The 22,406-nt window shown below is 45.5% G+C and overlaps 1 protein-coding gene across 3 annotated transcripts in view; it reads right to left on the bottom strand.

Annotated features, from left to right (window-relative positions):
* Positions 1-22,406, bottom strand: part of Ns4 (Nucleostemin 4) — an 80,086-nt gene that overhangs the window by 10,893 nt on the left and 46,787 nt on the right. For all 3 annotated transcript variants that reach the window (XM_075700362.1, XM_075700370.1, XM_075700374.1), the window contains 2 exons: positions 9,445-9,604; positions 6,896-7,039 (listed from right to left, as the gene is read on the bottom strand). In XM_075700362.1, coding sequence (XP_075556477.1) covers positions 6,896-7,039; positions 9,445-9,604 — 304 coding nt within the window. The remainder of the gene's footprint in view (positions 1-6,895; positions 7,040-9,444; positions 9,605-22,406) is intronic.

Raw genomic sequence — 22,406 nt, 5'->3', positions numbered from 1 at the left:
CTGCTGGGAACACCTCGGCCATGTTTTGGAGTGGTGCACAGTGTGTAGGAGCTCGCAAGTCGAGCATGACGTCACTTTCCTCTCAAATGCTCTTTATTCAACAAAAGCTTGCTGCTCTCTCTTTTCTGGACAGTTTATTTCGTAATATAGCAGATTCCCATATGTGGCTGCTATTGGCCAATAGCTGACATCAATCAAGGAGGGTGTTTGGATCAGTGTGCTACTTTCTACTGTTCCTGTGTATATTTATTGACAAGTTTTAATAAACAGGGTGAAGTAAGTGAGAGTCTGCTTTCGCATTTTAATAATAATTATGTACTTCGTGCATTTCATCGTCAAAGACTACAGCCGTCATTCCAGTGTTATACATATTAAATCTTCTCTGTCCTTGTCCTCTTTAGAATCACGCAGAAAGATTGTTATAATCTGCTTATTTCATAAAATAAACCGTCAGCACCAAACCGCTTTCCCTCTCTCCAAACCGTTATGAATGTCTTGCCGTTTGCACAGCAACCGCTCCTTCAAACGTATCTTTAGGCACATAAACGCCTTCGATTCATCAGCTTTACCACTAGCAATTGAACTATGGAATAGTCACCTTGATAAGGTTGTCCACATTCATGGCTCTGTTAATTTTCGTCATGAAGTAACCTCTACTTTTTGAGACCATTTATTTGTTTGCATTAATTTTCTCTTAATTATGTACGCTCTTCTCGCTAACTTCTGTATTTGGCAATGTCAAGTGATGTACCCTTACATTGTGTATGTTGCCATTCATTCCAATAGTGTATACCGCATTCTGCTATTATGTAATGTCACCTTGTTTTATGTACCTTAGTATACATCTCATATACTAGTTATTTCTTCTTTGTAATGCTTTCACTTATGAAGATATACATTGCATAATCCCCCCTTCACACAATACTCCTGCTGGAGCCTGTGAGGTTTCTTGAATAAATAAATTTAAATAAACTTCCGGAAAAAGCCAACTATTTTCTGCTCACACTCAACCTTGGCTGCCCGCGTAGGAATTAAACTTTGGCTACCCTGCTTATTGGTGCTGTAGCTGTTGGGTCTTGTTAATTTCAACTAGTTTTGAACACTCAACTAGCCTCGAACCACGCTCAGACCCCATGCCAGACCACAGGTCAGACGTGTGGTCAGACCACACGTACGCTTGCCAGCGCCCACTCACTCCAGGCCACTCCTGGTTAGACTTTGCTTCGTATTGATAGCACTTCAATATGTGCAAGTTAAATGTGGCTACTACCAGTTGGTCAAGCTGGTGCAGAACGAAGCTGGTCCGCACCACGTAGCACGGCCAGACTGGAGCATATGAGTGCGAGCATGCACTACAGCTGCATGTAGACGCAGTCTGCTATGTAGCGTAGATACCACGGTCACTGCGGGGTGTCATGACGAGTCCGCTGGTTGAGCGCACTGTGGCTCATAGAGGACAACTGTGTCTGGCTTATGTTTGCCGCACTTTAGGCGCCAAAATCAGAAGTAATGGCGTCTACGTGAGCATCCTAAATAAAATTTGAACTGCGCGCCACAGTCACATTCAGTAGGCGGAGGGTTGTGGGCATGCCCAACTCCGCCATAGCCTTCACAGTGCAGGGCATTGAAGAAGGAGCGGAAGCACCGTGAAGGTGTTGTTTGATTGCCAATAACACCGCTTCTGCTGAACGCATTGAAGTACTTTTTGTGGTGAAGTATTTCTGAAATAGCCTACTTTCACGTCAAATGGATTTATCCACTTCTATAAAAAGGGGTCCAGGGCCCCTTTAAGGAACTCGTGCTATGTCCCATGACACTGGTGATCCTTTTCACTCGCATAACACAGCTGTATATGGTGGCTATGCTTTCAAAGGAGCCGATCATTATGCAACTCGTATTAGACTTTTACTCCTCAACGCGTTTCAATCTGAAGCGAACCGAGTTAGGCCTACACTGCCTATACACAGAGAGCTTGGATTTTAATCTCATTTTGGTTAGCTACAAAACACAAAATGGCAACTATGATACGACTGTGCTGCACGACACTGTTTTTGTTTTTCGTGGTGGGGTTTGGGCATTTTTTGGGGAGATTATGGCTATCTATGTCCATATAATTGGGAGGATTGTTCAGAATTCAGGAGTCTTCTGGACAAATTGGGAGAGTTGGCAAGTATTTACAAATTAACCTAAACACTATGTATCCACCTTACATTCACACAAAAATATTTTATTTCGCAGATTGCAACCTTTGATGACAACAGTCAACGAGAAGGGAATTGTAAAAATACGCATGTTCGAACAACATTAGAATGGCCCACTTGCTTTTACTGCTCTCATCACTGATGCATTCTATTTATGGAAAGTTACTGGGGCATGTGAACAGCAATTGTAGAGACAGAATCAAATAGTGTCAGAATTGAATTTAACCAAGTATCAAATAAGGAATTAGCATGTTTTTGTCATTACATGGGATATTATGAAGTGTTGTTTATTAAAAGCACAAATAGAGCATTACGATCAAATAATCAGTTTATTTGTATACTCAGGACTTATTGGCGAGTGCAAATAATAGCAGTTTAGCTGGTAAAGTCTGGCTCCCTGAGCGACTTAGCGTGCACCGCTATGTAAATACTCATTTTTTTAGGATGACATTGATCGCACCTTTGTTCCAATTTTATGCTTTATTGCAAGTAATTGACAATTTATTTAAGAAATGAATGGTGGGGTTTAATCTCCCAACATGGCACAGTGGGTAGTAAGGGACGCTGTAGTGGATGACTCCGCATTAATTTTGTTACCCTGAGCGACTTTTCTTTGAAACAACAAAATGCAGTAATTCCTTGTTATAACGAAGTAAGCGGGACGGTGAAAAAGTTCGTTATAAGTGGTAATTGGATGTAAGCAACCACTCGAGAAAAGCTAAAGCAGTCGAGCTTTAATTACACCTCAACTACGAGGAAGTCAAAATACGACGTATTTAGTGAAGCAAAACTTTATTTAGGTGCAAAAAAGGCAGTGAGCTTTGGCTGTTTCAAGTTCCTACTGAGCAAGAGCAACCCTTACTCTAATTTGACCAAGCATTGCAGGAGGCTGTGGTCACCGCCCATGCATTCAACCTTACATTGCAGCAGGTGTAAATACTCCCGAGTCTGCACCATAGTTGGCACTTCACGTGGCTCTTCGTCCTCGTCGGGGCCACCAACAGTGTCAATTATCTCTGCATCCGTCGCTGGGGCGACCATGGGAGCAGCAGCATCAGCCAAAGCGAATGTATGCTAAAGGGGGGGGGGGGGGGTGCGGTGGTCGTGAAAGACTACGGCTGGAAAGTGCCGCAAATGCCGTGGCATGAGTCTGAGGTTGTGTTTGTTGTGCTCAAAAAACGATTAGCCACTCATTGTGGGTACGAAGTGCAAACGTGAAAACTAAACAGTTTTGCAGTAGGCCTTTGCATGATCACTGGGCAATTTTCTCCCGAGGTGTGCAGCCATGAAGTTTGCAAAATGAGAGTTTTTCGGCGCACCGTTGTCGATGACACTATGCTAATTCTACAGTTCGAGTGTTGGTGTTGGTGCGCCGTTGCATCCGCGCCATTGACAAATGTCTAGGGACAAAATTCAACAACCCTACCATGCATTTAGAGCGTTTGTCTAAAGTCAGATGGCGTGAATCGAGCATGACTGGCTCGAGAAAATCACCGGGAAAACACCAGCTTGCGCTGACCCGCAATGTTGACAGCCTGACTCGCCGCTGGTGACGCTTGGACTTTTCATGTTTTCGGCAAGTTATCAGTCGATTTGCACCATAAAAAGCACAACGAAGCTAGGGGCAGTGTGTTATTGAGATGCAGGCCGATTATGGTGAGCGGCGAGCAAATTTCTAGACTGGCTTCCACAAAGTCGTCTTCCCGATTTGTTAATGTAGCTCCTTGTGATAAACATGGCACTTTTAATCAGAAGGACACTTCTTTTGTGCTTTTTGGCACGTTTCAGCACCAGACGTGCTCTTTAGAGCGGTAAAACATTGCTCATTGAGCGCACCCCATGGAATGCTACGGTGCAAGTCTGCTTGTGGTCTTTTGGCCACTTTTCGGCACCCAAGAGACCGCGTTTTTCTGGCACCGCAAGGCGTCAGGAAAGCTTTATTTTCGTGTGGATTCTATCACGGGGGACACCAGCAATGTGATTGCGAACGACATTAATGGTTCGGATTAATTATGGAATTTCGCAGCTCCTGTTCGCTCTGCAGTAAGGAGCTGGGAGCACTCAGCACTCGCTTGGTACCCGTTACTAGGTGGTCATCGGTCGTGGGTTTGGTGCTTTTGTGGCCTGTTCTGTGCCTGCATGAGACTAATTCATCGGCGGTATAAATTTGACACTGCATGCGCAAAAGAGTCGATGCCGCTCGGCGGCAGTGATGCCTCCCCTTGGCGCTTCTCTCTAAGTGGGTCAAACTCTTCATGCGCTTCGAGTAATGCGGCTTAAAATGCATACGTTTGGGTCGCGACCGGAAGAAATCTTAAATAAAGCGATATTTTGAGTAAAGCTATTTCGTCATAAGGAGGGGTTACTGTGCGCCTTGGAACGAGGATGGCACTTCCCAGGAACATATTACCGGAATAATTTTTCAAGAAGACCTAGTACGTGTAGATATTGCGAGCACAATATTTAGCTTTTTCGTTGCCACCTCAATGTTCTTCGTTCTGAAGGAGCGGGGCGCAGCCGTGGCAGTGCAGTGCCTACAGCGTTAAGTCTCCTCGTTTCAATGTTGTTTCTTCTTTCAGCAGAAATTGACAGGTGCTGTTGGCAACACATACTTTAAATCGCTGTTACTACACTAACGTTGGTCTCATAACTTTAATACACTGTAGTGTATTAGATGGCTGCGCATGGCTGTTTTTTCTCGTACTATGAGGTGGCATGAGTATCACATTTCCTTTTGCACTTATCTCTACGGCAATCACACAATTTCTAAGGCTTGAACGAAACACTGTCTTTATGATCACTAGTGCGAGTATGTCGGCAGCATGCACACTGGCATGGCAATAGATGCTGCACTCTGGACTCGTGTGGAAAGGATTCCTAACATAATAAGGTTCGACAATGTTAGCGATGCACCTTGAAGGTGTGCGAATTGGGAAGCAGACGACCTGTTCCTGTCAGATATGGGCACTCAGGCTGGCTCACACAACAGCCACCTTACTCCATTCCATACATAGCAGGCAACACTATGATGGTAAAGACTTCTCTCGCTGCTCACATCCGTGATAAAAAAATAATGTGCCACATTTGAAGGACAGTTATGTAGGTACATGCCATTTAATTTGAAGTAAAATTAAGTTTCATACTTAAATGTCACAAAACATGATATATTTATTAATGAAGGTGCCAGAGATCTGAACCTCCTTACCACCAAACGAGTGTAATGACATGCTTCTGTGATCAGTGGCCACAGCACATTATCACCTGTGCTCGCTATCAAAATTTAGTATGTTGCCTATACTGGAAGCACAAGTGTGCACAAGTAATATGTGATTTGACATAAACTTGCGCCCACAAGTAGTTGTGATATATGAAGTAGGTATTCTGTGTGACTGCACCGCTTGTGTAGCTTCTGCAGTGTTGAATGCTATGTATGAAATAGAGTATAGAGCATTGCCACACACCTTCAGCCACATCACCCACAGAGACCAACAAATCAGAGCATGTGGTTGTCCGAGCGCCTTGATGGTGAGAGGGCCCATTGCAGCAGCCATGATATCTATGCTATGTAGCATACACAACTACGAGCAACTGTAGTGTGCAATGTTTGCTATGTGTGCAACAGGGCTGGAGCACGCACTCGTGCTTGTGTGCTCCCATCTGGCTATGCTATGTGGTGCGAACCAGCTTTGGCTGGCAGGCATAGAAGCCAAATCCAGATTGCAAATTTTGAAGTGCTTTCAGTACAAAGCGATGTCTGCCAAGGCATTGAGGCAGGAGCAGCTGGGGTAGCGCACATGTAGAGTTGGCTTGCGTTTCAGGTGGTTAGAGGCTAGTTGAGTGTTCCAAGACTAACCAAACTAGCGAGACCAGACGGCTATGATAGCAATAAGCACTGTGGGCATAGTTTATTTCCTATATAGGCAAGTGTGAGCAGATGATAGTCGGCTTCTTGCAGAAATGCAAACTTTTATCGAAGTTTGAAATGCAGATTTTCACTTACTTCAGCCTGTTTAGTTATTTGCGTCAATTAATATACACGGTGAAAGTACGAAGAAGTCAACTGATCCAAACACCCTTCTTGGTTGATGTTAGCGATTGGCCAAAAGCAGCCACCTATGAGAATCTTGCATATGATGAAATATGCAAGTTACTAGCAGTTTCGAAACGGATGAGAAGGCCTCTGTTTGAAAAGAGGGCATTTGAAAAAAAGGTAACTGCGTGCTGCGCTTGTGAACTTCATGCGCTGTACATGACTGCAAAATTTGGCTGAGACGTTCACAGCAGCATATGCTACCTGCAGACTGTGCTTTTTCGTGAAGCCCGAAGGGTAGTTCAGGAACCTTTTAACATGCATCTAAATCTAAGTACACAAACGTTTGTGCATTTTGCTGCCATCAATACTGCCACCATGGCCTTATTTGGTAACTATATGTGAATTGTTCGTATTTATGAATAGCGACTATATTTGATTTGAAGGCCGAATCGAATAAGGCAGTAGACAGTTTATTATTGAAAAGTGTTGAATAGTCGCACATCCCTCCGTGCAATGATCTTGCTTGGGACCCTTGAAGTATCATAAATGCCCTATATTCCACCATGACCTTAATTTATGCAAGAGGATGCACACTGTGTAGCACTAAAAAACTTCCATCTTTGCTGAAAGCACATGCCTTTTCATTAGGAAAGGAACACACCTTTGCTCTGTGAATAGCCTTGTGGCCGAAATGCAAGGCACAGTGTCCGTCCATCGAGGGCCATGCGCAGAAGGCTGTTTGCTGCACGGTAGGCATCAGGGCGCCCCGCTTTTGCTGTCAGATAACCTCGTTCCACAGCCCAAGCTGCAAACAGTTAAGATCAAGTCCCTGAAATCATATTCGGAAATTTTCATATGCTAAAGAAAAGGGAGAGGGGGGAGAGATCAGGTGAATGGGAATACAACTTTGCTGTACTTTTGAAGTGAGTATTTTTGTATTGTACATATTTCTAGCTTTTCTACTTAAGTATGGCTTGTAAGTAAATCCCAACAAAATAGACAGAGTAAGAGTAACACAGTAAATAACCACCAGTTTTATCACTGATTGCAATGACTGTACCTAGAGAAAGAAAGGAGCGCACATATAAATTACAGGAAGAAGCCCACAATAGTAATATCGCACCCCATTGACTCGCCATTAACCAAATAACCAAGCTCACAGTTGGATATTGAAGTCAAATGGAAGCTCCATACAGGAAACCTTCACCTTCTAAATTTATTTCACATTGCTGTTTCCTGCATAACCCAACAGTCATGCCTTACAAAAATCATGCTTATGGAAGAGAAAAATCCACCTCTATTCCACCCTGTGAAAGTGGATATACAGCAAAGCTGGTGCAGACGTGCATTAGACTAATGGCTGTTAAAGTGGTGTGAAGATCACGGCTGCATATCCAACACAATCTGCGCACCTATCGGCAACTTATCGGCCTGAGATTCACACATGCTCACTTTTCGAAATACACGCTGCTTATGTTGCCGTTCCATCTGTCCACGTCGACAGGTCCGATCATTTCGATCCGTGCTGTCGACCCGGACGAACCTTCTACAGACAGAGGCAAATCTAACCGGCACGGCGCCGTATTGCGGCGTTCAGCCGCAGTGTGTGTGATTGCCGCCTTGGGCCGACATTGGGGAGCACTCACAGTGACAGTCCGCTATCGCATCAGCCAGGAAGGTGTGCCCAGTGCTCTTTGTCAGCCGAAAACAAAGTGAAACACTCACTTGGGCAGTATTAGCACAACCCTAGTAAATATACTTGGATATATCTTCTCATCTGTGTTTTGGGAAAAGTCTCTTAAAATGACATCATTTTTTTTAAAACTTTGCCTTGATCAAACACCTTTTGTGGCATACATGTGCTCTTTATTAACGATGATTCAGCTTGAGACACATTATAGAAGCAGCAGCAAGTTTGGCAGAGCAGAGTCTGACAAGCAGCATATTGTTTTTAGATCATAGTGACTTTGCTGCTGCTGATTTCATCTCTTTTAGAAATTACACTAAAAAAAACCTGCTCAAACCAAGTAGCTTTTGGTATATGGTATCTCACGCTACCACAAGAAGGTGGTGCAAGTACGGTCACAATTTCTTTCTTGCATGCATTTTTTTTTTCAAATTTGGCACCGCTACATTTTTCCAAACCTATTGAACTTTTTCACGAAGTGAATTTGTTTTCCATAAAACATGGCATAACATTTGTAAAATTGAAGAATGGGCCCACATTTGTAAACTTTACAAAAAATTCAAGAGCCTTGGCAGGTATGTGTACAGTGAAGTAGAGGTGTTGCAGGTTTATTCATTATTGTGCAAGCTTCCTGGTCATCAAACGAACTGGCATGGTCGAAAGTGCAGGCAAAAACAAACACAAGCTGCAGTCATGTCGCGAAATCATGCTGACTACACGAGGCGTGCTGGAAAGGGATGCTAGGACTGCCGGGAAGCAAGGGAAGGGAGAAGCATGCAGCTCACATGACCTACTGATTATGCATTCTGGCAACGAAGGTAGAGAGAGACCTTGGGGGAGACCTCTTTCATCTCAAGTCCACGCATGGAACAGTCGGTTGAAGTTTCAAGGCGTGAGGAGCACGTCACACTTACACATGTACAGGCGCTGACAAAAGTGGTATAGTCCACGCAGCGGGAGCCGGAGCAACGACAAACTGCATCGCAACGCCATCTACAGGCAGCATCTGGGATCGAGACAGCCAATGGGTGCCCTTTATTATCTGCAGGCATGTCGCTTGACTCGTGTCAATGTTTCGTGCTTCAGCTCGCCAAATGCCGAGCGACGCCGCTGCAATAGCAATCTGCGTGGAGTATACCACTTTTGTCAGCGCCTGTACATGTGATGCAGTGCCATCATATGGAACTTGCAACCCTATTTTACTTTTTTCTTCCCACTGGCTCATACTTTCATAATGTTCCAAATGGCAATGTGAAATGAAAGCACTGTAGCAAGCGGTTTACTTACTATATAACACATTATCAAGTTGACAGTGCCACAGTTCTTCATTGTTACATCCACTATATTGTTCAAATCAATAGTGTTCTAAGTGAACTTGACTACTACTATACAATATCCATACAGAAAGCATGGACGTTGGTCAAACCATTGTATAAATGACTCCCTTAGAGGCTGCAGCAACAATATGCAGTGATGAGTGCTAACTTAGAAATACTCAAAAGTGCCCAGAAATTGAGACTCACCTTCACAAAGATCAAAAGCTGACCATGGTTTGTGAGTGTCACCAGCACCATCAGGTGGCTGCAGCTTCAGAATACCTGGCAAGTCCAATCGTTCTGCTATGTACTGAATGGCTGAATAGGGCTCTCTCAGCTGAGCTATTGGGAAGCAGCCAGTGAGCACCTGTATTAGATGACATTGATAAGTGTAAGTCATTTTACATGCCAACCTGGCATACTGAACATCTCAATATTAAATTACGTACAGTAAATCCTCATCATAACGAAATCACATTATCCATAGATTTTTGGGGCCCAAATTGTAGTGCATGTAGTTTAGGCCAAACTATTGAAAGTGCAGTTATGCCATTCTCCGTTTAGTATAAAATGTGAAACGGGAAATCCTCATGGGACTGCACGGTGCAGCATCTGCGATGGCCCTTTTTATTTATTTTTATCAACCTGGAGATGCAAACCAATTCTGGTGCCTAAATGTATCATGTAATGATAACCGACAGCCGAGACAACTGCTGCAGCGAATTTTTCCATTCACATGCCCTCACTATTGAGCGCAGATGTGTATCAGTATAGGTTTTACGAACCCGCATGGGTTTCCTTTGTAGCATTTGCTACGAACAGGTGGATGTCTGATTTTCTTTTTAATAATTATTTCTCTGCACCTTGCAGGTTTCTGCAGAGCCATAACGTCAAACTCTTGCCTTTGCTTCGTGTTGTTGACAAATTCGACTTCGCTCTGCCATCTGCTAGCCACCTGGTTAGCTCAGGTGGTTGAGTGGCTGCCCCGGAAAGGCGGCGGTCCCGGGTTCGAGCACCGGACCAGGACAAATTTTTCTTCAATTGCAAGGCTTTTCTTTCGAGGAAGCCATATCGGTTTCCTTTGTAGCATATGCTACGGACGAGTGGATGTCTGATTTTCCCTTTAGTAATTACTTCTCTCCACCTTGCGGGTTTCCGCAGAGCCATAACGCCACACTACTGTAGATGTACATTATTGTAAATAAGAAAACGTATATAGAAAGCAACTCGAGCACATAATAATGAACACTCTGCACTGAATATATAGAACAATTCTGTCTGTCTCGTTAGTTCAACCATCGCAAGAATCCTCATCACGTATCATTACTAATTACATAACCATCATAAGAAAGAATGCTAATCCCGAATTAGTATCTGATGCATATATGCCAACATAGAGAAAAACGAACAATTTGTTCGCCTTTATTTGTGGCCATGAGAGTACATTTGTAAAATATAAAATAAAAATAAAAGAAGTGAAATGCTATGTGAGTAAAAGCGTAATTAGTATAGTAATTCATTAATTAGTAATTCGTTTGTTGAACTGCACACAGTGGTAAGTTAACACAAGCACATAAAAATGTTTTTAAAAAAAGCCAAAATTATTCCAGCATTTAAAAAGGGCGACCGTTCCTACATTTCTAATTATCGCCCTATTGCTATCCTTCCTTTCTGTAGCAAGGTTATCAAACATATATTGAAAAGCGCTTAACTAAAGACTTCTCAAAATTTAACATTCTTTCACCAAATCCATTTGGCTTCAGGGTAGGATCCTCGACTGACTGTGCTATACTTTCTTTCACGGATGAAATAAAAAGCGCCATAGATGCTGGTTTCTATGCAGGATCAGTTTTCATTGATCTATCCAAAGCATTTGATTCGATAAACCACGTCATCTTACTTGCTAAACTACGGGCAGTAGGCGTGGATGGCCCAGCATTAGCACTTAAAAAAAGTTACCTAACAGATATACAACAAGCTGTGTATTTTAGTTCCTCACTTTCTAATTTCAGAATAACCAATAAAGGGGTCCTGCAAGGGTCTATACTTGGCCCACTACTATTCCTGCTTTATATAGATTTACCTTGTTGTTTATCAGAAACAGATGCCTTCCTTTTTGCTGAAGACACCACATTACTTTCAACTGATCGTTCAATAACTTCTCTGACTACTAAGCTAAACACTGACATGAAAAATATTTTAATGTGACGCCACCTTAACTCGCTAAAAATAAATCCTACCAAAACGTCTTTTGTGCTTTTGTGTTCGAATCACAGGACACCAGAATTCATTCCCAGTGTCAACCTAAATTCTCTTGTCATCAGTGCAGTTAATAAATGCTCATTTCTTGGTATATGTGATGCCCAAATATGGACAAAGGTTCGTGTACTCAAAGGTTTTAACGGTTCTCTTAGGCGGAGCCTCCAAGAACCCAATTGAGAACAAAGCCGTTGGTTTCGAACACACAGACAAACTTTTAATGGAACAAAAAAAGGCTTAAAATAAGTAGAAGAAAACAGAAAACATAAAAGGAACACTCAAATAGACATCACGGCAGTAAGACACACATTTGAGGCTAGTGTGAAGCTAACTAGTGCGAGAGTCCGGGCTTGCCACGACGGCAGGGACGCATAACAGTCTCGATGCGGAGACGCGGCGACAAGTTGGCGCAAGGAGTTGCGCCAGTCTCACCAAAGGTCGTGGTGTGAATTGACTGACAGGGCGACCGGAGCGCACCAGCTCTGGCGTGGAGAGGTAAAGCAGGCAGCTTGGCGGCACGAGCAGACGGCGGCGGCGTTCTGGCCGGGCAGCTGGGTGTAGAGCTCGGGCCCGTAGCCCGACTGCTCTTGTCCTAGCCACGGGCACAGAAGCTCGAACGCCGGCCTCGGGCAGCAGGCGGCACGACAGACAGGGGCAGCATTCTGGCCGGGCAGCTGGCGTAGAACTCGAGCCCGTAGCCCAACTGGTCTTGTCCTGCCCACGGGCACAGAAGCTCACCGGCCTTGAGCAGCTGGCGGCACGCTCGGGTAGACGGGCAATGCACAGGAACGGGCTGGCAGGAGATCCCGGTCAGGTGAAGTCCTGGTGGCTCGGGGCCGGAACCCGACGGCCTGTCTTCGACTCCCGGTCCGGTGGTTGACCTTCTCCTGGCGTCACTTCCTGGAACTCTCCCGGCGTCTCCCTTGCGTCTCGCCTGTTTTGCCAGCGCACCGTGCTTTTTCTTCTCTCTGGCCGATAAGGCATTCTCCGATTGGCTGCCTGACGCCCCGCGGTCTTTCCTAATTGGTTGGCTTTTCTTCTTTTAGTTGTTTTTCTTGCGCCGTGCGTTCACGTGCCGGACGCTCTTCGGCGTTGTCGTTTTTCTCCTTCCAGCACGGAATTCGCCTCGGCGCGCGCACTCCTTGTCGTCTGCTCCTGTCCGTCCCGACCACCGCACCATGTCGCGCACCACACATCACAGTATAATTCTAGACTCAAACTTAAAATTTACAAGGCATATGGCCTATCTGAAGTGCAAACTTGCTGCCGGTATTAGAATTTCACTTAAAGCTAGGTATTACTTTAGCACACCAACATTGCTAACCTTGTATTATTTTTATTCACAGCCATTTCAATTACTGTATTACAGCGTGAGGTAACACATATCCAACACATATAGCACCACTACCGCATTTGCAGAATAAAGCCATCTGGATATTGTCGTTCAGCTCATTCTACTGCAGTGGTTCTCATATGCTTCCCCCCCCCCCAACCATAGAATACTTTCAGTAAATAATCTTGTTAAACATAAATTAGCCATAATGGTATTTGAAATAACATGTAATTCTGCCCCAGTAAATATATTTTCTGAGGCTACTTAGGTTAACTTAAATGGCACATGATTCGCAGCTAACAATTTATTATTGCCACTAATACATACTAATCAGGGAAAACAATCTGATTATTTTGCAGCATTACCTACTAGGAACAGCCTCCCATTATATGTCAAGCCCTTCTTGTCTTTAGGTTTATTCAAGAAAACATTATTCACCTGTCTACTAGACAGCGAAAATAATCCACATATATAAGCTATTCACTTCCTTTCTGCTCATTTCTTTTCTGTTTTTCCTTTTTTCTAGTTTTTTTTTTCATTTGTAGCCTTTATAAACATTTTTGGTTTGTTCTGTTGCGAGCACCTGAACTAATGTTTTATTTCTACAACTAGTTATTGACTTTATATTATTTGCAGTTTGTACTACATTTACTTGCATAATTTACCACTTAGTGACTACTATATTGCTGTTTACTTATGTATACCTATGTAGGTATGTATCCACTTATGAGAGAAATAAACTGAAACTGAAACAGCTATGTGCTTTGCATTAGTTCCCCATGCTTAAATTAGCATTCTGAGGCATCAATCTTGGCATAGCATATATGATATTGTTACGGAGCAGTGCGGCATAGTATAGTGTGACTATGAACAAAGACGACGATTTGGCGAGAACAGCTTGCGGCTGATTTGGGCAGCAATCTTGTGTACGCAGTGTTGCTGCAGTTTGTAAACACCTTGCAAATACACCTGCGCTTCACTAATTCTGCCCCGTGGCATTTTGGTTGAGGTGCGGGGTAACCTCAAGAAATAACAGAGCTTAGCAGTGGTCGTCGCCTTGGTATTAACATCATGACAGAGGAGGCGGGGCCTACGCCTGTGGCAACAACCCCAACTGTTGTCCTGGTTGTCCTGGCACATTCGAAAGATCCAGGAACATTCTGCAGCACGGATAACGTTGACATGGAAGACCGGATCGCCATGTATGAGCGTGAGTACCCACAACAGATGTGATGCAACTGTAATGTTGGCCAACTTGATGTTCTACTTGCAAGGCACAGCGAGGGTGTGGTTTGACAACCACGAAGGTAAGCCTATGGATTGGGAAACACGTAAACGGAAGCCGAAGGACTTGTTCGGCCGTCCGTTCGGGCAGAACAACGCCACTAAGAAAGATCTAGCAACTTGTGCGCAAACGTCCACGGAATCCTACGTTGCTTACATACAGGATGTGCTTGCTCTGTGCCGCAAGGCTGATAATGACATGATAATGGCGAGTCAGACAAGGTTGGGCATGTTTTGAAGGGTATCGCTGACGATGCTTTCCATCTGCTAATGTGTTAGAATTGTGCGACAGCCGGCAATATTATCAAGGAGTGCCAACACTTTAGGCAGGCAAAGAGCCGCCACATTGCAACATCAGTCACCTGCTTGCCGAGCACAGCTGCGATTTCCTCATGCAAGGACAGCAGAATGCAGTGACCATTGACTTCAGAAGACAAGACACAAATTGCTCGACACGAAATTGAACCAATGTCCCCTGCCACCCCTTGTCCATGTGTCAGTGATCTCAACAGATTGCCCGCGGTACCACTTGTTCAAGCAATACTCCGCGAAGAACTACAAAATCTCGGAGTTCATTCCATCTGCTCTATTACAACTTCCCAACTCCCTGGTGGACCTTATTTGTTGCCTAGCCAGTGGTACTCTCCAGGCCATAGAAAACCTGCAGAATGGGGAACTGCAGATGATCGACCAATCTGCTTTGCCTGTCATCGAAATGGTCACACTGCCCGCCGTTGTCGCAACTGTATCGCTTCTTCACTCCCACGACCAACCTATGGTTATTACAGTTCCGGACTGAGCCCAAGCCGTTTCCAGCTTTCATTTCCTGCTACTGCTACATGGAACAGTAGACTGTTTTAGTTAAGCATACGCCATCAAATAGTGCGTCGTCACTGCGCATGCACAGAACGCTAAACGACCCATAGCATATGTGCCATGCGTAAAACACTGACAACACCACCTGTCGCCAAGGCTGCAAAGTGTAGGCAGGCTCGGGCGAGCACTGTTCCCGTCAGCACCTATGCGCATGCTGCTATGTTTGCGTTCTTGATCATGATTAAATGCTTCTGTCAGCCTTCAGCAATGTCTTGAAACAACTGTTACGTAGTTGGGTGCTTTAACCCTTTGAGGGTCGATCTTTTTCACCGTATGCGACCGCCAGGGATCAATTCTTTTTATTAAAGATTCCAATTCTTGTGAGGGACCTATTCTGAAAAAAATTCATCGTAACTTTTCTAGGGTGACCGTAAAGTGAGAAAAAAATATTTCGCGTTGGTATATATGTACTGCTCATTCATGAATAACAACAATAAAAAAAGGAAATAAACATAAGAATTAAAAATTTGATGCATGGTTATACACACAAGGCTTAGATTAGAAAATGCGCACATGAGAATATTTTGCAAGTGTCAAATGTTCCTGCTCTTACACTAATATTTACGTGTATAGCATAATCGAACTGCGCAGGTGAGCGCACTCAAGAAAACTGTGGCCGTGTGCCTGTCAAAAAAGCAAAACGTGTGACAAACTTTTGCTAATCTTCATCTTATCGCCAACCAGAGGCAATTATTTTTCGCGAGTCTCAAAAAAAAAAAAAAAAAAAAAACAGTAAAGGAAACGCATGCACAATGGCATCCTTCCTATGTGCAACCCTATGAGCACTAAACGAGCGAGAAACAGGTGGTCGCCCTTTGAGCAATTGGTAACGAGATAGCCATCAGTTTAGCGAGCACAAGAAGCTGAGACCGCCCGCAGAACAAAACCCAAAATGCCGCCCGCCCGCCTGCCTGCCCGCGCGCGCGCCAATGCACGAGCAGTAGTATATAGACGCGCCAGAGCAAACTAGCTCTAAAACAAATCTGCAACGAAAACAGAGAAAGGGAGGCGAGAGAAAAAAATTCCCCATGTTCCCACATAGTGACAGCACATGCCAGAAACGAAAAAGTCAGGAAATTGGCATGCATTTTAACGTACAGACGGCACCGTAAATATACAGCATCGACTATGGTGCACTTGTTCGCGGCGCCGTATATTTACGTCATTGACCCTCAAAGGGTTAACACGGACAAAAACTCGCTAGGCACGCACTTAGTTCCCGGTGCTGCTTCATGAGCAAGAGCGATAACAGTGGTGGATTGTGGCTGTTCGACGGAGAAGATAAGCAACCACGCTTTGTTTACTGCAGTTTTAGTGCAACTACTGTTTTTATTTTTTGCTTGACGTAGCTGCGCCTTTAGAGAACACTTACATGTTTAAACTTGGTTGCCTCGTCAACAGTCCAGAAGATACAATAAACATTAGGTTGTTTTTACTTATGAAACGCGATGACCCTGCTTAAAAAAAAATGAAAAACAGAAAAAGAGACGCGAAAAGCTAAGCCAGAGAATGCGGAGCAAAGCTGTGAAGTGCTCATTGTGTTTAGATGCTTTGAACAAAGGGCTCCGTGTTAAAAAGCAGGTGACGGCACAATTACAAAGGCCAAACGGCATAACCTTGAATTGGTAGAGGCCGTCAGGTGTTACGAAGGCAGTTTTCTCATGGTCGACGTCATCTACCAAGATATACCAATAGCCTGATCGGAGGTCTAGCAATGAAAAGTACTTGGCTCCATGCAAGCAGTCCAAGGCATCATCAATATGCAGCAAGGGTAGACATCCTTGCGTGCGACCTTGCTGAGGTGTCTGTAATCCACACAAAAGCGCCGTCCTTGTTCTTGACAAGGACAACAGGGCACTCCCACGGACTGCATGATGGCTCAATAACGCCTTTAGTCAACATCTTATTGACTTCTCGCTGTATCACTTGCCGTGCAGCATGTGAAACACAGCACGGCCGGCGGCGTATCGGATTGGCGTCTCTGGTCTAAATACGATAGGTGACCACTGATGCCTGAGATAAAGGGTGGCTATCAAGGTCAAAAATATCGCGGTATGTTTCCAAGAGACAGTGGAGGTCAGCAGTTTGTGCCGGAAGATCATGTGCAATCATCTTGCTAAGTTTTTCTGCGAGAGTCGGTGAATCAGAGGTTCCTGTAGAGAGCGACGGAATTCCGGTGTCAAAAGCCGATATCCCACAATCATTCACAGGCGAGATGTCGCCCAAGGACATGCCTCTGGGAAGAATTTGAGTTGAGCAGTTAAAATTAAGGAGAGGGAACGAAGTCTGAGTGCCTGTAACAGTGAGCACAGTACGAGGAATGGCCTAATTTCTTTAAAGCAATATGTCAGTGGTGGGACATAGCACACACATGCCGTCAGGAACAGATGGGAACGACAGTAGACTGACGAATGTAGTGGCTTGAGGTGACAGGCGAATGTCTTCGGGAGAGCATAACCGTGGTTGTGTGACTGGTGGAGTGTAGCAGCCGTGGGGCCCAGTTCAAGCTGAACGACGCTAGACGTACAATCAAAGAGGTCTGAATGGGAAGATAAAATGTCTAAGCCGAACGTAACATCGTAAGGGCATTGTTCCAAAATGGCAAACAAAACAGTCGTTAGGTGCCCCACGATGCCAATGAGAGTGGTGTACATACCAAACACGGTAGGCGTTCCTCTGTAAGCGATGCGGAGGGTGTGTGATCCCGTGGGTGTGAGAACTTTGTTCAGGACTCTGCGCAATTGGGTACTCATCACGGATACGTGCGCACCAGTGTCAATGAGTGCTGGGACACTGACGCCAGCGACTAAAACGTCAATCAAGTTGTGTTTGGTTGGCAAAGTGATCAGAAGGTTTTGGGGTCGAGTAGTCAATGCAGCGTCACCTCCAGGAACTGCATCACTTAGTTTTCTGGAGACGGGCGTTGGGGCTGCATCGGGGATGGTGGGCGACGAGAGCCTGCGGCGATAGGGACGATGACCAACGAGCTGATGGTGAACAGGACTGGTGATGTCGGAAGGGCGACGAGGGACTGTTCCAAGGAACACGAGCCTCATTGTTTAGCTGTTGCGGTGCCAATTGAGGCTGGTAACGATGCTTGCTCTGTTCAGGGCACGGAGCAAGAAATATTTAGGAGTGGAAACTCCGCTGTTTGCGGCGACCAGTAAAGGTCACAAGCCTGCGGATATATTTTCATGCTGGCGGCACCTGGCGGCATGGGAAGAAATTACCGCCGTTTCGGTTGCCAGGGCAACCGGTTGAGCGTGTTGCTCCCGTTCGGCCGCGCGCGCTTGACTTCTACCACGGAGTGGCCGGAGCTGCCGGAGCCGCCGAGCCGCCTGCCGGGCGCTGCTTTTTTTTTTTTTTCCGCTGCGGCTTCTACGACGCGCCGCATGGTGCCGCCACTGTATACGGTAGCGTCGGCGCATGCAACAATTGTGACTTTATCTGGTCGCCCGCGCTCGCTCACGCTGACGGGAGTTTCACCTCCTATATGTCTTACTCCGTGGTTCAGGGCGATAATAACTAGTGAATGGTGGTCGCAGAAGGGAAGGGACATTAGGGTTGTTGCAATGGCGAGCAATGTGACCAATACGCCAGCAGGCAAAACAGATTGGCTGATCGTCTGCGGTTTGTCACTCTGCTGGATTTCGGTAGCATGCAGGATACCACGGACCAGTCGATGGATCTGGAGCATGAGACAGCTGTGAAGCGGCAATGGCACATACAGAACGAACTCCAAGATTAGCGAGTTCTTCATGGAGTATTGCCTGTACAAATGGTGCTGTAGGCAAGTTTTTCGGCTCATTAGGGTGGGAAAAAAGGGCTTCAGGAGCCACGGCTTCAAGTTCTCACTGCGCTATCTGCATCAGGTCATCTGATGATGATGGTCGCTGCACTCCTAGCTTGTAGTTACACGATGTCGCAGCTGTGTTCAGCAGATGTGCGAACGGTGTTTCAATGTGGTGGCTCTTGGCCTGCTCAAACCATTGACACTCTTTTATGATGTCCTGTACTGTTTCACAATTTTTGTACATGAGCAGGTTGAAAGCATCGTCAGCGATCCCCTTCAGTACATGCCCAAACTTGTCTGACTCAGCCATATCGCTGTCAGCTTTAAGGCACAGAGCCAGCACCTGGATGTAAGAGACGTATGATTCTGCGGACGTCTGGGCGCAGGTCGCTAGTTCTTTCTTAGAGGTGTTCTTCTGCCCAGTGAGGCGGCCGAATAAGTCCCTCAGCTTCTGTTTGCACATGTCCCAGTCGTTAAGCTCTTCCTCGTGGTTGTCATACCACACGTTCACCATGCCTTGTAGGTACAAGACCAAGTTAGCCAACATAATCGTCGCATCCCATTTGTTGTGGGCACTTTTATGCTCACACGTGGTGATCCAGTCTTCCACGTCGAGGTGGTCAGTACCATAGAACGTTCCTGGATCCCGCGGCTGAGCCAGCACAACCATCGGGCTTGTAGGCATTGATGCGGGCTGCGCCATGTCGGGTCCTGCTTTGTCCATAATGTTGACCAGTCCAAGGTTACGACCACTGCAGAGCTCCATTGTTTCTCGTGTGTACCCAGCGCCTCTCACCAATTTGCTACATCGAAGAAGTCACATATAACGATGTATTTACAATATTTACAAGAGAGACAACAATGCACAAACAAGCTGGCTGTCAAGACCGACTCCACCTACACATATCAAATCATCTTCTGACTGGTGCCACTCTTGGTTGCGTCATAACAATATACTATTCATGTTGCTTCACTGTAGTTGTCCCTGCTTTGAAAATGATTTCAGTGTAGCACGTGGTTTACAGGAATCATTTAATGCCATGCAACGCTTCCCATGCAACTACTTTCAAACTGTTAATATTGCGTCAATGCACTCCTTTAACTAATTAAAAAGCGCTGCATTGGCTATTCAAACTCTGGGCACTACAATAGGCGATACAACACGCGGTTCAATTCTGCATTTGGGTACGCGGGTGATACTAGTAAAAATGGTGGTGACACTAAACAAATTCATTATAAAAGCAATATGACTGATCAGGGAGGCAAATTTTCAGCTATGGAATCTTCTGATATCTCATATGCGTGCTCCCATAAAATCATCGAAATGCTCTGCTTGTTTAACGATGGAACATGTGAAATCCATGCTGTGCAGACAGTGGTAAGATGCAAGCATAAGAACAAGCAACCCTTCATTATTGACTGAGTCCTATATGTGCTATTTTTCTCAAGCTCAAACTGCCCACGCCGCCAATGCTCACTTCCTGATAACAGCAGAAAATGAAACTTCAAGGAGCGGGCTAAGCTGGCGGCGCAGAGGCGCATGCGCGTGGGGACCGTCGAAGGTAAGGGTGCTACGAGGGAGCTGAGAGGGAGGGCAAGGGGAGCGCAGTTGCGAGGAAGGGTGGGAGGTAATTGGATTTGCTTTCCCGCCAGCTACCACCTAAGACTGCCACCAAAGCAGCGGAGTTGCTGAGGCCGGACTGAGCCTCCAGCGCTGCTTCCCTCTGCATGCTCGCATGCTTTTTCCTTCGTCTGCTGACAGATCGGTGCTGTGTTTACATCCTTTGTCCTGTGTTCTTACGCCAGTAATGTCTTATCAACATGATGAAGCCATTGCCACAGGTCATAATAACGTTGGTGTGCTCCCTACTGTTGCGGCGCCGCCGCATCTAAAAGACAAAGAGAATGAGGTACTGGGTGTCACCTTCGCGTCCTTGTATTCAGGGTCTGTCTTGTCGTGTAGAATCGGATATGGCACACTGTCTCCAACAATCTTTCCATCAGGAAATCTCAGTTCAGACTCGTCATTGTAAAAAAACAAGCGCGAAAGAGACCAACCTAAGCTAACCAAAACAAGCGCAAGCAAGAGCTGACACGAGCAGGCGATAGTGCGAAATAAGCGGTCCGGCTGAACCAGACGCAAGTACAAACAGAGCGGTAGGGCAGGTCCGCATGACACCAGTTTCCAGCACATACGTCACTCTAGGAGCCACTTTTATTGGTACCCTACGCTTGCGGCTCGCTTGCTGCCACAGCAAGCCGCGAAAAATCGGCCGAGGACTGATGTGTTGCACACCGCGCATTTTGCCGCTAATGTGGCTGGGGCATTACAGCGCGACACAGAAGCAGCAACTTTGCCATTTGAGGGTAAAATTTCTGCCATGTTTTTCTTTTTAGCTTCTTTTTCTTTCGTGGGCGGCGTTAAGGGGTCTCTCCTAAGCTTTTCCTCTATGACAAGGTCAGAGCAATGCTGGTCAGAGGCACTGCCACATGATTTTCTGCACTGCTGAGAGCACTGTCAGAGCGCAGCTTGTTCGAATTAACTGTCGCAAATGCTTGCGTGTTCGAATTACTGGAGGTTTTTGCCCATTGGAATACACATAACTTTGACAGGACCATAGCGTCAGTTTGACTAAACTGTTCATAATGCAAAAACGGGGCAAGGCGTGCAGACATGGACACAAGAAAAGTGGACAACACGGACTTGTGTCCGTGTCTGCACACCTTACCCCTTTTTTGCATTATGAATCCTTACCAACTAGCTCAGCTTTCTGTCGTCCTAAAAATGACTAAACCAGAAGTTCGAATTAAGCATGTTCAAATTAACGAGGTTAGACTGTATTTCTCGTCCATAGACCTTCGCTCTTGGTATTGGCAGATCTCTGTAGATGACATATAACGCGAAAACCAACACTGGACAAGCTTTATCAATTCAAGGTTATGCTCTTTCGCCTTTGTAATGCCCTTGCAACCTTCAAGCGAACAATGGACTCTCTACTTCGCGGCTATAAATGGTCCACCTGTCTATGTTATTTACACAATGTGATAGTTCTTTTGCTCAAATTTGCGAGTCATTTTATGCGTCTGTCGGCCATTCTTGCTGTTTTCTGATATGCTGGCCTGCAACTCAACTTGTCCAAGTGCCACTTTGGACGTTGCCAGATTACTGTTCATGGCCACCTTGTCAGTGCCGCAGGAGTTCAACCCAACCCTGACAAGATTCATGCCGTTCAAACTTTCCCGTACCGTCATGCACAGCAGATGTCAGAATCTTTGTTGGACTACGTTCCTATTTCTGTTGCTTCATCAAGAACTTTGTCGACACTGCCCACCTGCTCACTGACCTACTCAAAAAATATGTTTCCTTCTCATGGGGCTCTGTGCAAGCCGAAGCCTTTGCTGCCCTCATCGGCTTGCTAACGGCTCCCCCTTTGTCACTACTACCCATCTGCTGCTACTGAAATTCACACAGATGTCAGTGACCACGGCATATGAGCTGTTCTTGTTCAACCGCAGAACAACGCACAGTGCATAATTGCAAATGCTAGCTGCCTTCTCTCACCCACAGAACGGAAGTTTTCCATTGCAGAACACGAGTGCCTGGCATTGGTTTGGGCTGTAGCC

This window comes from Dermacentor variabilis, chromosome 1, assembly GCF_050947875.1.
Source record: "Dermacentor variabilis isolate Ectoservices chromosome 1, ASM5094787v1, whole genome shotgun sequence".
Classification (NCBI taxonomy): Eukaryota; Metazoa; Arthropoda; class Arachnida; order Ixodida; family Ixodidae; genus Dermacentor; species Dermacentor variabilis.
Note: the sequence above shows the minus strand (reverse complement) of the source record. Positions and strands in the feature narration are given on the sequence as shown.